This window comes from Tenrec ecaudatus, chromosome 5 (assembly GCF_050624435.1).
Source record: "Tenrec ecaudatus isolate mTenEca1 chromosome 5, mTenEca1.hap1, whole genome shotgun sequence".
Classification (NCBI taxonomy): Eukaryota; Metazoa; Chordata; class Mammalia; order Afrosoricida; family Tenrecidae; genus Tenrec; species Tenrec ecaudatus.
The window spans coordinates 41750219-41766681 of record NC_134534.1 but is presented as its reverse complement, the minus strand read 5'-3'; the positions used below and the strand labels follow the sequence as shown (position 1 = coordinate 41766681).

Below are 16463 nucleotides of genomic sequence, written 5' to 3'. Positions count from 1 at the left end.
ACAATTTTTTTTTTTACTTGGGAATTAGGTCGGGGTTTGCTTTTCAGCAGTCCCAAGTACTACTAATGCAAAGCCCCGGCCGCTTACCCTACCCCTCTGATCTCCTTCACCCACGTTAATACCTGTTGACCATCTAGCCCATTGCTTCATCGTTCCTCTCCGTCATTTTACCTAAAAAGTATTAGCTAGCTCCCATGTATCTCTTAGAAAGAGAAAATAAACAATGAACATTCTTGTGCGACAGTGCTCCATCAACATTCCTGACAAGTCATTCTCCTTGTGTTACCCAAGATTGGCCACAGCCTGTTGCCATTGGGAAGTTCAGAAATAAGACAGGTGTGACCACACACGCCAGACACAAGCCACCATGGAAGGGTTTAGTCACGGCCCTCCGCAGGTGCACCGTGCACACCTTTCTCCAGCGTACAGGAAGTCATCCGCACATGAGAAATGTCACGCTGCCACGGAGGACCTCAGGCTCGTAGAGTGGAGGGGCAACAGGAGGAGGAGGAGCATCCAGGAGGCGTATGGGCACAGTGGCTGCAGCACTGGACTCAACAATTGTGAGGCTGGTGCGGGACCGGGCACTGTATCGTTTGGGTGGGGTCGGTAGGAGTCAGAACCGACATCATAAAGGGAGAGGGACCTTTACGGTACTCTGTCCTTTGTGACGTCATATCGAGGGGGTAGAAGATCTTTCATAAGGTCCATAGCATAAGCAGACCCTGTGATGGGCTTTAAACCCAGCTCTCAGGGTCTAAGTTGACTAGAGAAACAAATGCAGTGACTAAAAAAGCTAAAGATAGAGCTTTTAGATCAGAAATATCAAGTAAGCATTCCAGCCCATCCAACGCAAGTCCCTTTGTCCAACAAGAGTCCGTAAGTCCGTCTTCAGACTCACGCAGCCACATGCGGTGACTGACGCAGATGGCAGGACGCTCACAGGCCATGGGTGCAGTCGTGTGGATCCGAGGTCGGCGAAGCCGTGGCGGGACTCTGGCAGCTCTCGGGCTCGGTGGCAGAGTCTCAGCGCACAGGGAGGGGAAGAGGGAGAGCAGGCGGGAGGTTCACCGGTGTCCCAGCAAAAAGAAGGCCACGTCCCCCAGGAGGCATCATCGGGCTGAGCTGATTGGCAGGCTGGATTCCACTCCTCTCTCCCACACTGTCAAGGTGACACACCCTCTAACCAGCACCCAGCCGTGCGGAGGATGAGCCTACACTTGCATGAGCGGCCTCCCGCAGGGAAGCAGCCCAGTCTCCAAGCTCTCCTGAGGCTCCACAGGCTTTTCTGCCTCACCCGTGATGCTGATGGTTTTTATTTCTCCCGCGTGCTTGCTGAGGGCACCGACCATTTCATAGGCTTTCCTCGTGAGCAGACCGCGTGAGAGAGCTCGGTGAACGGGCTCAGCCAGCCTCTCAGGATTGTTGGCACCGTCTCGAAAATGCAGGCAGACACACGGTCCGGCATCTGCTGACCACCCTCTCTCCATGGGAAATGTCAAACCTGTTTGCGAGCAGAGACGCCGTCCGCCCTCATGGTGCCCATCATCCCGTTGCCGCCAGGACAACTCCTGGCTCATCTTGGGGTCTTTACCTCTTTACCCACTGCCCCTCCGACCCCATCGCTGGGAGGGACCTCGGGTGACTCCGAGGTGTGTGCCCCTGGCGCCTGCCATTGTGGCTGATTGATGGAGGGAGATGCCTCTGGCTCGAGAGAGGCTTGGCTGGAAGTCTCCTTCGGACCCACAGGGAAAGGTGTCTCGCCTCCTGGGAAACACGAGTCAGTCCAGTCGTGTTGGGAAGACTCGGAGTCACTGGCAGCTGGGGTGCAGTGGGAGCCATGGGACGAGGCCCGTCCAGGAAAGCAAATACTGGGGGTTGAGAAGGAGGCTGAGGTTGGGATTCGGTGGAGCAGCCGTGGGAGAGATCAGGCTGAGGAAGAGGAGCCATGAAGGCCCTCGGGTGCGGTGAGCAGAGGTCCTCGGGCCTGGCACACTGACCAGCAAAGGAAGAAAGGAACCCCGGTGCAGGCACTCCTCCATGCCCGCAGCCAGACAGTCCCCACCGTCTCTGTCCCGCTCCGACAATCCTCTGGAATGCGGAGGGGCCGGAGCTGAGAGGAAGTGGAAGCAGAGACCCCGCGTGGAGGTGAAGAAGCCCCCTGGAGCGCATTCCCATCGGGACACGCCATTTGCTGGACTTGGGAGCCTGCCCCAGCGCACCACCATCACCGGCCTCTGCCACGTGCCCTCTGGCTGACCCTCCGTTAAACAAAGTCTGGACACTTGCTATGCTCAATCCAGGGCTTGAGGTGCTAAGTGGACTTCCACAGAGGGGAGCGCAGAGCTTGACCCCCACGTATTTGTCAACTGGGACAAGTGGGAAACGGGCGGCCTTTTCTCTCTGGGGCAGCGACATGCTTGGTGAGTGCAGTGGGGCCTTTCTGTGGCGACAGTGATGCTGAGTCAGCGCCGCCGGCCAGCTGTGCCTGCCCTCTGGTGGGCAGCATTCGCAATGACGGCCCCGCCCGCCACCACTGCTCTGTCTGCTTGGACCTCTTTGGTGTCTCACTGGCCACCTGCACCCACAGCCACCCACTGCCTGTGTTGAGGGCGGCGGGCCCTGCCCTCTCCCCATTGTTTCCAAACCATAAAACGGTACATTGAGTGCTGGTGGACCTTGGAAATCAGAGCCCTGTCACGGTTATGGTTCCTTACAAATAGAATTCCCTGTGTTGCTTCACTGCCAGATTTTTTTTTCTGGGGAGCTAGCAGCTCTTAGATCTGATTTTCAGATAGATTCAGTATGACATGACCCAGTGGTCCCTGTGCCAGCCCCTCACCACACCACTGTCCCCGCTTGAGTGGCATGGAGTGGGGGCCGCTTGGGCGCAGGGCCCTCTCTCTCTCAGGATATGGATCGATGGAAGAGCACTTAGTCCACCCAGGTGACCTGAGAGTGGGGCCAGCGCTGTGGCCGAGTGGCCTGGGGCAGTCCAGCCTCTCTGCCATATGCCGTCCCTGGGCTGCAGGCCAAGGTGCAGAGGGCACCTTGTGACCCCAGCTGTTCCACGGTGCTCTTCTTCCTGGGCTGTGGTGGATGGAAGGCAGAAACAGCTGTGCAGACGTAAAGTGAGCTAGTGTGTACAGCCACTGCTGTGGAGACTGACTTAGCCGCCGGCTCCCGGGACGTTCTTCAGCCTTGGCGACCCTCTCCTGGTCCCTGCCAGCCAGCGCTGACCCGGGGCCAGTGGGTCGGGCATGTTGTTGGGTGCCATCGAATCTACATTGATGCATAGTGACCCCAAGTGACTACATAGGGCTTCCCCACGGGATTTTCTAGGTTGTAACTTTTATGGGAGTAACCCTGGTGGTGTCATGGGTGAGGCGCTCAGCAGCTAAGCCTTCAGGGTCAGCGGTTCAAATCCACCGGCCACCCGTCATCGGGTCGTGCAGCCTTAGAAGCCCTGTGAGCCACTGTGCTCAGCTCTGGAGGGTGGGTGTGGGGAATCATCGTTACAGGAGCAGGTCCCTGGGCCTTTCCCCCACGGAGCTCCTGGGTGGGATTGAACCATCAACCTTTCCCTTAGCGGAGTACTTAACTCGTGTGCCACCAGGACTCTGTCCTTTTATCCATAAACTCAAAACCAAACCCCCTGCCATCAGGTCCATGCTGACTCGGCGGTGCTCTGGGATGCAGGAGAGCTGCCCCTGTGGGTTTCCAAGGCCGCAAATCCTCCTGTCTCCTGCAGAGCAGCCCATTGGTTTCCCACTGCTGGCCTAGGGACCAGCCTAGGAACGTCCAGACAGCCCTGTGTGTCTGGGGGAGGGGCCGCTTGGCTGTGGAAAGCAGCAGTCTAGTATGAACTCAAGCTGTTAGCCCATTTGTACCGTGCTCTCGCCCCCTAAAGCTGAGTCCTCTCGGGGGCCACTGCCTACGTGATGTTCCTGGAAGGTGGCAAAATGTACCGAGCCGAATCCTGGGGGTTCTAGGGAGGGGTGTGTGCGTGTGCTGGGGATGGGGGCGTGTCAGCCAGCTTCCATCACGTGACTGCGTGCTCTCCTCCCACAGGCCTTCACCACTTTCCTGTGCTTGTACGGCATGGTGTGGTACGCGGAGCACTGTGGCCACCGCGAGAAGGTATGGAAGGACAGGCGGTCCGGCGCTGTCTGCCCGGTGTTTAATCTTTCCGTTAGCTTTACTGAGCTGCAGTCAGCACATCGTTCAGTTCAGAAGGTCATCGTACTGAAAAGGGTTGGCGACCAGCTTTGGAACACGTCCTTCCTTGTGGCCCACAGGGGTGGACTCCCAGCTGCCCCGCCCGCCCTGCTGGGGGCTGCTGTTTGTGCCTACACAGCCGGTCAGCATTTTCAGCCCCCATCGTGATCGCGTGGGTGTCTTTAACAGCCGCGGGGAAAGTGCTGGCCCCCTTTCTGGAAGGCCTGGCTGTGCCTCCCTTCTCTTCTGCTGGGTGTCAGGAGTTGATCTGTCCCAGCCCGGGCCCTGTCAGGACGACACAGGCATGCCTTCGAGGCCCACCTCCTCGCAGTGATGAGGGAGAGATTGGGGAATAGGCGGGACCCGACTTAGAACGCTACAAAAACTCCATGGTGGCTACAGTGTTTTTTTAAAAGTAACCTTTAAACACTGGGGGTTTTGTTCATACTTTGAGAAACTGAGGCTACTTTCTGGAGGATCCATCCTGTGTTCTTTGGGTCTCCCTGAGGGAGGAAAGCCCAGCTTTGAGACGAGAGCCGGGAGGAGGTGTTTTTGTCGCCTGCCGGTGGTGACAAGGTAGACCTGGACAAGGTAGACGCAGCCCCAAACATAGGTGTCTTCTGTTCCTCCCCGGGGGGATTTGAGATTCTAACCCCGGTCTCTGCCTCTCTCTTATCCCCAAGACCTATTCGGAGTGTGAAGACGGCACCTACAGCCCAGACATCTCCTGGCCTCACGGGAAGGCCACAAAAGGTATCTCTCTTCCTGATTTTCATTCAGACCTGACGAGCCTGGGCGGATTTGGGATCTGTGGGTCTCACTCTGGGTGCTAATTGACCCTGTACTGCCGAGTGGGCTCAGACTCTGAGGCGCAGTGCTCCCAGAGGCCCCCGGCAGCCCTGCCTTTCAGAACAGTGAGGCCAGGGCTGTCGCCGGTGGGGCACGGGGTGGCCCATCCTCTAGGCTTCCCTCTTGCGTAATGGGTTAGAGCAGTGGGTCTCCACTTCCTAATGCCGCCACCCTTTCATACAGTCCCTCAAGTCGTGGCGACCCCACCCCCAACTATAGCATCATTTTCGTTGCTACTTTATCACTGCAGTTTTGCTACTGTTAGGAATCGGGTGACCCCTGTGAAAGGGTCGTTTGACCCCCCCAAAGGGGTCCCGGCCCACAGGTTGAGAACTGCTGGGTTAGAAGGAAGGGAAACCCTTCAGAAAGGGTGCATGTGCTTAATTGGTCTAAGGGATTCCAGTTGGGTGCTCAGGGATCCTTCATTGTCTACTTCTCTAAAGAGCCTTCTGGAAAAATCTGGGCCATGGGCTTACTTGAAAGAAGTAGGCTTATGGGATAAGCACACTGGGGAGGCTCTGCTGGGTTTTGTGTCTTTCAGGCCCTGAATGAGAGGGTGGGCCATTAGGGACAAATCACGAGTGCTCTAGAGCATGCAGGAGCTGGGTTCACAATTGGCTGCTTACCACAAGGTTGGCAGTTCAAGACTTATAGCCAGCTCGTGGGAGAAAGATGAGGCTTTCTATTCCCATGAAGCTGTACAGTCTCAAACCCACAGGGTCAATTCTCCTCTGTCCTTTGGGCTCCCTATGGGTCAGAATCAACTCTTGCTGTGAGAGCAACCAAGAATTTTCACTCACTGAATTAAACAGAGTGCGCCCGGGGACACTCCACCCAGTGGCTTTCCTAAGCTCTTGGAGGTCTGGTTTATGCCAGATGGCTCAGGGGAATAGCACAGGCCCTGCAGACCTGTCCGCCCCCTTTCTTGTGCGATGATCCCTTGTATTCAGGTGTGGGGTCAGGGCCTGTGGGGGAATGTCAGTAGTCAGGGACAGAGGCCTCCCTCCGATCCCAAGACCCTTTCTAGGGTTCCAGAGACTGTAGGTCCTTACCGGAGCAGACAGCCTTGTTTCATCCTTGTCCAGCTGGAGCGGCTGATAGGTTTGAACTCTGACACGGCAGTTAGCTATCCCGTGCTTAACGCATGGCACCACCAGAGCTGCTGAGGCCTGAGACCCCTTTACGTACAGGCTCCCCTTAGAGGCCCTGGGTCTCCATCAGAAGAACCTAGCAGTGGCAAACATGAGGCCCCGTGCGGACCAAATGGTGCATACTCTCAGCTGCTCACCCAAGAGGTGATCTGAACCCGCTCAAGGCACTGCAGAAGAAAGGGCCGGCTGTCTGTCTCCCCCGGGTCAGCCACAAAGTGGTTTGTGCAGCACAGGCCTGCCATGGGGTCGCCATGATCAGCCCGGCTCAATGTTAGCTGGTAGAGAGAGCGTCCAATGGAAGTGGGTTGGAATCTACCAGAGCAGTCTGCAGAATACTTGGAGTCTCTTGGATGAGCCAAAAGCTACTTCCTGTGGAGACAGAACTGCTGGGTGGGTGCTTAGGCGGAGAGTCCTGAGGGGCTGGAGCTGAGTAACCACCTCCTCAAGCCAGCCTGGGGCCAGAACGTCCTGCTTACCTACTAAACCAAGTGGCCCTGTGCTCCTGGCTGCCCTGCCTCCTGTCCTGCTGGCTGGTGGCTCGGGACTCAGTCGGCATGCAGCATCCTCAGGAGAGCCAGGCCATGAGGCCCCACAGGTTACCCACCAAGGCAGCATCCTGACCGGTGTCACCCTGCTGGACAGAGCCCCGTGGGCGTGACTGCCCCTGCAGGGGGGCTGTGTGGTGTGTGTATGTGGTGTGTGTGGCCTCAGAGGCGGCCCCTGACTGCCATCGAGCTGACTGCCCATGTGTCTGTGCCAGGGGAGAGCTGTGCTCCACAGGCTTCTGCAGCGGCTTCGTGTTCAGAAGGGGATCACCAGCCCTTTCTTCCCGGGTGCCTCTGGGTGGGCACGAGCCCCCCAGCTGAGCACACTGACCCTTTGCACCACCCAGGGCCTCTCCAGATCAAGCCCTGTGGAGCACGTAATGGCTCCGATTCTCCCGTCCCAAGCCCTTTCCAGATGATGTGCAGCACAGCAGGCCACCAGGGAGACAGCAGAGCAGCGCGCCCTTTGAATGCGGGGATGGGTGGACACCTACTGTGATTTAATGGGTCCTCCTCTGTGCCCCCCCTTTATGGGCCATGTGGCCGCAACCCCAAGCTACCCCTCAGCCTCTTAAGACACTTAGTGGGTTGGTGGGGGGCGGCAGGGGGAATGTATGAATTATTAACGTGGCCACTAGATGGCGCGCCAGCATCGCCGAGCAGCCTGTGTGGCCTGGCAGGTGCTGGGATGCGACAGCTCAGAGCAGCCAGCCCTCGGGGCCAGGCAACCCCAGGTGACCGCATGCTCTCATTCCTCTGGCCAGGTTCTGAAGACAGCCCTCCCAAGCATTCAGGCAACAATGAAAGCCATTCTTCCAGAAGAAGGAACCGGCACTCCAAGTCGAAAGTCACCAATGGCGTTGGAAAGAAGTGAACGGCCTGGCTCTTCGCGGATGCTCAGGAGAGTGCCTGGAACGGAGAAGGGCGCGGAACTGGTTCGGACCTCCTTGCTCAGAGGTCACAACATACCGAGCAAACAAGAAGAGGAGAGGGGACTTTACGGGCAGTAGCAGTCATGGTTTGAGCGTGGACATCTTGTTTCCCACAGAGCTGGGCACCTCCGGGCCGGCCCACTAGGTCCCGGGGTCCTGCGCCAGGCTGGTGTCTCCTACAGCGCCAGCACGCGGCACACGGACACCGGGTGCCGCAGGGTATACACGGGGGGAAGAGCAGCCCTGCTGGGGCGGGCTGTGGATGGATCACCGATGCCTTTGCTCAGACAAGGCACTGGCTGTACCGTCGGTGGACTTGCTGCCCGTTTTCAGTTTCTGGACCTGCCTTTTCCACTTGAGTGATGTGTTTCGAAGTCCAGGCTACAATTCTGACCTACCTTGTTGTTTGTTGTTTAAGTTAGGATGCCTCCATCCCTTTGGAAGCCACTGGGGGACCTGAGAATTGGGGAAGGCCCCCTTCCCTCTTGCATTAAAAGAAGTGGGGGGTAGGGTTCCGGGCAACCACTCAGCACCACCCCTGAACCCCTTTTAAGCACCTTAGGCAGCATGGAGACAGGTTCACACGTGTCTGAGGAAAGGCTGCTAACTGCTCGGGGTCCCGGGCTTCTGAGCCAAACCTTTGCCGCCCCTCCCCGAATGTCTTATGTGCAAGACTGGCGCCCAGTGCCCAGAGTGAGCCCGCGATGGAGTGTGTGACCATGGCAGCCAACCCCACAGCCAGGTGCCTTGTCCATTCAGTTCGTTGGCCTCCCACCCCGCGCTGCTGGCCTTGTCTTCTGGTCCCGTGTGAGGTGCTGGTGAGTATGACCCTGTGCCCGTGCCACGCCCGAGAACACAACCCCGCAGCTCAGCACCCCCATGGGTCTGTTTTAAATAAACCAATTCCCACGAAAGTCCGTCTAGATGTGCTTGTTTCTCCGTACTTGGTGGGCGTTCCCTGCTGCCTGTAAGCAGTCCCCGTGTGTGCTTTTCAGGAGGCTTTGGAATGGGTGTGAATGCGTGTGCCCCCAAGGCAGCGGTTCGGACTCACCATAGCCCTCCCTTATAGGAAAGAGCAGAGCTGCCTCCAGCAAGTCACTCTCTTGACAGAAGCTGACTGCCTCATCTTTCTCCCTTGGAGGGGCTGGTGGGTTTGAACTGCCTACCTGTCAGTCAGCAGCTGAGCATATCGGACCAGAAGGGGAAAGTAAAACACAGCGGAACCCTGCGGCATAGCGCTTATGTGTTGGGCTGTTGACCACGTGGAAACCGGGGCTTTCTACTCCTGTGAAGAATTATAGTCTCGGAAACCCATGGGCACAGTTCTACCCTGCCCCACAGGGCCGCTGTGGGTCGGCATGGACTCGATGGTACTGAGTCTTCATGAGAGCTCTTTCAGAGAGCTTCCAGACTCCCGTGTCCAATGCCACAGCCTTGCCGGGTAATCAGCAGACAGAAGCAAGAAGGCCACGCATTGTCTGACTATGGAGTGACGGCAGCGTCGCCCACGCAGGGCTTTTCCTAACAAGGGGCCCATCCCCAGTTGGTCACCTCTTAGGTGTGTACCTGGCTCCCTCATTTTGCCGAGCACAAAGTCTTTACCCCTACTAAGGAAGTCTTTCACCCTAGAAATGCCACGTTTCCTTCCTGCACAGGGACACAAGGACGAGGGGCTAAATCAAACATGCGGAGCCCCTCACAGCTCCAGGCCTTGGCCACCCCCCGTCGGGCTCGGAGCCAAGGCACAGACCTGCTGCGGCAGAGGCATCCACAGTCCGGGGTCACGTGCTTTGCAAACCCACCTGCCCTTATCCGCGACCCCCGTTTCAAATGTGCCATGGTGGCCTCGTGTCAGACACAAAAGATGTGTGCGGCTCTGAGTGGGGTGACCTAGATCGCAAGGCCTTTCTGAGGCACCTCTGGTTTGAATTGACCTCCCCCCCTCCCAATCTTTTGGTTAGCAGCCAAGTGCCTTAATCATTTGTACCACCCAGGGACGACACCTTCAACAGATGTCCATGGCAAACAGGTTGGTTGGTTTTTGGGGTTTTTTTTGTTGCTTTCAAAGGTGCTGGGAGCGCGTGGGTGTGTTCGTGTCTGCATTTTGCTTCTCTGTGCACTGTATACAGTGTCTCATGTTGGCTCCCCTGCGGCCTCTCGCTGAGTGCTTTCAAGTTCCTGTTCTGGGAGGGTTGCCGTCTGGCACTTGGCACACCTGATTAATAGCCCAGTCTGACCGACGCGGCATGCTTCCTGTCTCCAAGGCCGCCATGGAGGAAGGCACCTGCTGGGCACGCGGGCCTTGACTGTACCTCCACCTCGGACCCCGCAGAGCAGTGTCAAGACAGCCACAGACGCTGTGCTTCCCAGCTGGCCTGACCCCGGCAGCCCCGGCACCTAGAGGCCATGCTGCTGGGCTTCCGCCTGCTTTTCCAGCCATTTCTCTGCAAACGCACTTCAGGTGAGGGAAAAGCAAATACAGGCTCCAGAGGCATCACTGAACGAATCTCCGAAATGGACGGCTTTGCCAGTGACCTCCTGTGCGCCCTTTGCAAGCTGCCTTCCTCAAAGCCACCGTTGCTGAGGGCCTAATGCACAGTGTGGGTACAGCGCGTGCAGCAAATGTTCGCCTTGCTGCCGTTCGTCCTCGCCACGGGTCTGCACCTCCATCTGTGAAGGTCGCAGCCAGGCTGGTCCCAGCAAGGCCAAGACGTTTCAGTGACCCGCCAAAGCCTCGAGAAACGATGAAAGACACTAACGCCAGACCGATTTTCACCAGGGCCGCTTCTCCAGTGGGCCCCTGAGCAGAGTCCTCACACAGGAGCGACAAAATAGCTTTCCCAAGGACACTGCTGCCCCCTTTCAGAAGCTGCAGGGTATCTACCCAACAGGATCGCTGTGCCACTCAGCTTGGGGACTGGACTCCCAGTTGGGTATGCTGCGGCTTTATAGCGGTACACTTGGTCAGACCCTAAAGGGGCCACTGAGTCCTTATGGGAGCAGACAGCCTCATTTTCCTCCCAAGGAGCGGCAGCTGGGTTTGAACCACTGCTCTTGATAGCAGCCCCACACAATCCACAGCATATGCTGAGGGCTATACATTTCTCCGGCGCGCCTTCATGTTCACAGGGCGGCCTTGGCTTTTCTCCTTTCTGTTACAGCAGCTGGGCGGCCCACAAGGAGCCATCGCCGGCCTGTCCTCGGCATATTTTCCATTCACATTGACGTCCAGCTATTGGGAGAGTTAGGGCTTCCTGTTTGCTTGTGCAACGCAGCTCTTGCCTGGCGGGGGTGGGGGGGGCGGGGGTGCATTGCGGGTTAGAGGTGTGACTCAGTCCTTTTGCCGGCTGCTAGGCTGTTGGGCAGCTGCTAGGCTGTTGGGCGGCGCACCCTGGGTGCTGCTCCACGATGGGATTGCTTGGTCAACACGTCCTCCCAGCACGTTTTATTCCAAACCTGAGGCTGGGGCCAGCACGGTGAAGCTTAAAAAACAACGAAACAAACCCCTGACGTCACTCCTTTTGAAGCATTCAATAATGCCTGCCCTCCCTCCCCACCCCACACACACACTTTGCCGTCTCTTCTGTGAATTAAAGGAACTGTTAATGTTGCTCAGAGAAGGGGTGGGTAAATTAGTCTTCATTTGTGGGAAGGCGGAATTAAAAAGATCTACCTTGTTTACGCCATGTTTAATCCATTTCAGAAAAGGATCTGAGGTTTTGTCTTTTCCAACATCATTCTTGCCACTTGTGGTTTTGAAGTTCCCTCTGAAATGAGAAGACGCCTGGTCACACTCTGTTCTCACGCCCCTCCCTGGCGTTACCCACTCCGTCGCTAACTCACAGGTTGGAGGCTCACCTCCCCAGCGGCTCTGCAGGAGCAACATCTGGTAACCTCCTTCCATAGACGTTACAGCCATGAGAACCCTGCGGGCCAGTTCTCCTTGGTCAAACAGGGTCCCTGCGCTGAAATCGAGTTGACAGCACCCCACAATGCTACTATGCAAAGGGTGGGAAAGAGATCCGTGCACTCCTGGGGCGCCAATGGGTCAGTGAAATGCCCTAGCTTGGCTGGGGCAGTCACTTGACCTCGACTTCCGCAGCTAAGTGTAGTTTACTGCTCCATCGCTGTCTGGCAAGCTCAGACGCCTGGGGACTTCCTGTGTGCCTGAACTTGACCGCGATAATCTGATTGAAAACTGCCCTCTGTACAGCTTACCTGACTGACGAGAGAGGTGACTGACAGGCAAGTGTCCCCCCTGTCAAAACACTCAAGCTCACTGCCAGTGAGGTTTGAAGCCCTAGCTGTTGTCCCCATGGAGCAGGGAGAAGGTGTCTGCAAACCTGTCCCTACCTTGTAAGCCAGGAGCGCTTTGGGGAAGTGGAATTGGCTTCAGGGTTCTGATTTCCCAGCTGATGCAAACAGCCACCAGCCTCTTTGGGGCTCCGGCATGGACCCTTTCGCTCAGAGTGGTAGTGACTTTGTTTCTAATTGAAGCCGGTACTGCTGAGGCCCTGCAAAGCTCAGCCTCACACGAGCGGGAAGGTTTCTTTTGAGCAGTTGTTCCCAGGCCTGGGATCCAGGCTCCCTGTGAGGGACATGTTCTTTATTCCTGGATGCCGAGGAAGTCGGGGGGTGGGATGGGGTGGCTTACCAAACCACTGGGAGTGAGGTCTAGTTGCCTTTATAGAAAAAGAAAACCCTAAGCCTGAAGAACCAAAATAGTGCCTTGTCATGTCTAAAGCATACACTAACCTTGATGACGGTGTTGAATTGCGGGCCGGGTTTACATCACAATCTCCCAGAAAATCTGGACTGTTCCCACCTCGCTGACAAAGGGCTGCTGGGTTTGTCTCGGGAGCAGAATGCTCCCCTCGGGCGGATGAGGTATGTGCCGGCGGCGTGCAAGCTGGGGAAGGCTGGAGAATGCTACGGTTCTCCGTCTTGCTGCTGCTGCTAGGTGCCGCGTAATCAAGTCCTGCTCCTAGCGACCTCACGGGACAGTGGAACTACATGAGCGGAGTGCCAGGTCTTCTTCCTTGGAGCCTGTCTGGTGGGTTCAAACCACTAACCTTGGGTTTAGCAGCCGAGAGCTGAGCACTTCACCGTTGCTCTCCCGCCTCATAGGAGTGGATAAAGTCCAGGCCCAGAGTAGCACACGTGGCCCAGCTGCTCACAAGTCTTCCAGAAAGCAGGGGCCCTTTAAAACACTGCTCTCAGAACCCCCTCTCTCATCCTCGACAGCCCCTCCTTGAATCTTCTTAGCCGGGTAGCCAGCAACATGCTATACGAGGGGATACCCCCCCCAAAAAACGGAATTATTTTTCCCCAAAGCTATCTAAGTTTTTTTTTTTAATAAAACAAACTTATCACTTTCAAGGTACTCTCCATTATACTTAATACATTTGTGAAATCTGTGATTCCATTCGTGCAAACATTTTTCAAACTCATCTGTTTGGATGGCTGACTACCACCCTCGTTTTTTTCTTCACCCTCTTCTACTTCAGATCGCTGTCCTTTCATGTTCCTCGTCATTTGTGGAAACAAAAAAGTTGCATGGAGTTAGGTCAGGTGAGAAAGATGCATGGGCAAGAGTGCCATGCTGTTTTTTGTCCAAAACTGGAGCACTGAGATGGCTGCGTAGGCAGGTGTATTGTCCCTTCTGCCACAAATCAGGCCTTTTTTATTACACACTGTTACAGTCTTTTTAGAATCTCTAAGTAGAAAGCTTTATCAATAGTCTGACCTGGAGGAACACACTCCAAATGCACTACAAGTTGCCATTTCATCCACTTAGGAAGTTGACAGACGTCCAGAACAAGTTTGTCATCAATCGACATTTCACCTTTTTTGAAAAGAAAACCACTTGTACACTTGAGTTTTTCTCATAGTGCTGTTCTTGCAAGCTGTGTTCAACATCACAACAGTTTCTGCGGCATTTCTCCCAAGCAGGAAGCAAATGTTCACAGCTGCACACTGTTCTCTTAAATTGGCTACCACAAAAAAAAATGAGGCTCGAGTGAAGCAGCTTTTACGAAAAAAATTCACTGTGACCAGAGAGAACCTTCCCAGGTGATGCCACTGGGTGCTCTAACTCAGCGAGCTGCTGGATGCTTACATGGCCGAGAGAAAATGCATACTATGAAAGCTCCTCCCAGCAGAGCTTTGTTCTTTTTTGGGGGGGGTGGGGGTGGTTTGGTACCCCCTCATGTGTTGCTTTTAAGTCCTACAAGTGTGGAAGTGGTAGCATAATTTTACAAGAACAGGATGGTTGGGAAGGTCAGGTACTTGACCCAACATCCTATAGCCACTCACCAGGACAGCCCACAGCCTAATTTCTTTTTCCCAGTTGTATTCTTGGTGTGATGCACACGTTGTTTCCATATCCAGACCAGAGCCACCACACAAAATCCCACCAGCCCATTAACCTGGGGCTATACAGTCACTTCCAAATCATGGTGGGCCCTTGTGTGTCTGAGGAGAACTATGCCCCAGAGAGTTTTCAAAGGCTGATTTTTCAGAAGTAATTTGTTAGCCCTGTCTTCCCAGGTGCCTCTGTTGTGGTGTAAGTCCCAGCAATTGTGCTCTGACTCAGCAACCTCAGGACAGCAGAGAGGAACACTGCCAATCCTGTGCCATCCTCACTGTTGCTACCCTCTTGAGCCCAGTGCTGCTCCCACTGAGTCAGTCCGTCCCATTGAAGGGCTTCCTCTTTTGCTGACCCTCTCTACCAAATATGATGTCCTTTCCCAGAGACCAGTCCTCCTTGATGACATGTCCAAAGCTCATGGGATGAAGTCTGGCCATCCTCTCTTCTAAGGAACATTCTGACTATACTTCTTTCAAGAGAGATTTAGTCATTCTATTGGCAGTTTGTGGTCCGTGGGTATATTTAATATTCTTGACAAAAAACTATATTGGAAAGACATCGATTCTTGGGTCATCCTTACTCATTGTCCCACTTTCACATACATAAGAGGTGATTGAAAATACAATGACCCCAGATGAACATTGGGCCTCCTCTCAAGTACTCTCTCAATGCAAGAATACTTTGTTCTCTTAAACTGACATTCCATGATGCTCACCTTCCCGACACAATTGCTGAAGACAAAGCGAGTGCATAAGCAAATGTGAAGGAAGCTGATCATGCCCGGCTATCAAAAGATATAATGTCTGGGGTCTTAAAGGCTTGAAGATAAACAAGCGGCCATCTAGCTCAGAAGCAACAAAGCCCACATGGAAGAAGCACACCAGCCAGTGTGATCACGAGGTGCTGAAGGGATCAGTTAGGCATCAAAGAACAAAAAAAATCATTGTGTGCTCACCTCCCTGATAGAAAGCTGATGGTACTTGGCTATCAAAAGATAGCATCTGGGGTCTTAAAGGCTTGAAGATAAACAAGCAGCCATCTAGCTCAGAAGCAACAAAGCCCACATGCAAAAGCACACCAGCCTGTGTGATCACATGGTGTTGAAGGGATCAGGTATCAGGCATCAAAGAACAAAAAATCCTATCATTGTAGGCAGCTGGACATCCCCTTACCAGAAGGGTCAAGGGGAGGAGACGAGCCAGTCAGGGTGCAGTGTAGTGATGAGGAAACCTATAACTTTCCTCTAGTTCCTAAATGCTTCCCCCTCCACCCACCCCCCCACTATCATGGTCCCAATTCTACTTTACAAATCTGGCTAGACCAGAGGATACACACTGGTACAGGTAGGAACTGGAAACGGAATCCAGGGCGGGATGATCCCTTCAGGACCAGTGGTGAGAGTGGTGATACCAGGAGAGTGGAGGGAAGGTGGGGTAGAAAGGGGGAACTGATTACAAGGATCTACATATAACCTCCCTGGGGAATGGACAACAGACAAGTGGGTGAAAGGAGACATCTGATAGTGTAAGATATGACAAAATAATTAATAAATTATCAAGGGTTCATGAGGGAGGGGTCAAAAATGAGCTGATACCAGCGGCTTACATGGAGAGCAAATGTTTTAAGGAGGATGAGGGTAACAAACATACAAATGCACTTTATACAATTGATGTATGTATGGATTTTGATGAGTTGTATGAGCCCCTAATAAATAATAATAAAAAAAGAAAATACAGTGACCTGAGTCAGATGCACCTGGGTCTTCAAGGTGACATTTTTGCTTTGTAACACTTTAAGAGGCGTTTGTAGCTGTTTACCCAGTGCACCATATTGTTTGATTTCTTGACAGCTGCTCCCCTGAACATTGCCGGTGGGACCTTCAGAGCTCCCCCCTTTGCTTCCTTTATCATGATGGTGCTTACTGACCCAGGTGAGAGGGTCTTTGTGTTCCTTTTTTAAAAAATAGTTTTATTGGCATATACTTCACATATGCAATTTAATCATATTGCAAAGGTTTGTGCAATCATTACCACAATCAGTTTCAGAACATTGTCTTCCTGTCTTCATTGTTAGCTCCCCATTTCTCCCCTCTCCCCTGCCATGTTACTGTATAGGGAAAAAAACCCAAACTATTAGGACAAACTTTAAAATGGGTCAAAAGAGAGATCAAATGATAAGGCATTATATTTTCACCTGGCCACATCTGCCATAATCAACTTTACCAAGCTCTGTCTGAAGGCCAGGCTATTCCCACCCTTGGACTGTGTTCAGAGGGGCTGATTCATCAGAGGCTTACTCCATGTGGGGACCCTGCCAATGGATTTCGGGCTTCCACTGCCATCTTGAGCCTTCTGCAAACCAGGTGTTTGCAATTGAAGCTCTGCTACCATTTCCTCCT

The 16463-nt window shown here is 54.2% G+C and overlaps 1 protein-coding gene across 1 annotated transcript in view; it reads left to right on the top strand.

Moving 5' to 3' along the window:
* PTDSS1 (phosphatidylserine synthase 1) overlaps positions 1–8612 on the top strand; it is a 60996-nt gene extending 52384 nt beyond the window's left edge. The window contains exons 11-13 of the mRNA XM_075549463.1: positions 4072–4140; positions 4902–4971; positions 7528–8612. Of these exons, the coding sequence (XP_075405578.1) occupies positions 4072–4140; positions 4902–4971; positions 7528–7637 (249 nt within the window). The 3' untranslated portion in view covers positions 7638–8612. The remainder of the gene's footprint in view (positions 1–4071; positions 4141–4901; positions 4972–7527) is intronic.
* The last annotated feature ends 7851 nt before the right edge of the window (positions 8613–16463 follow it).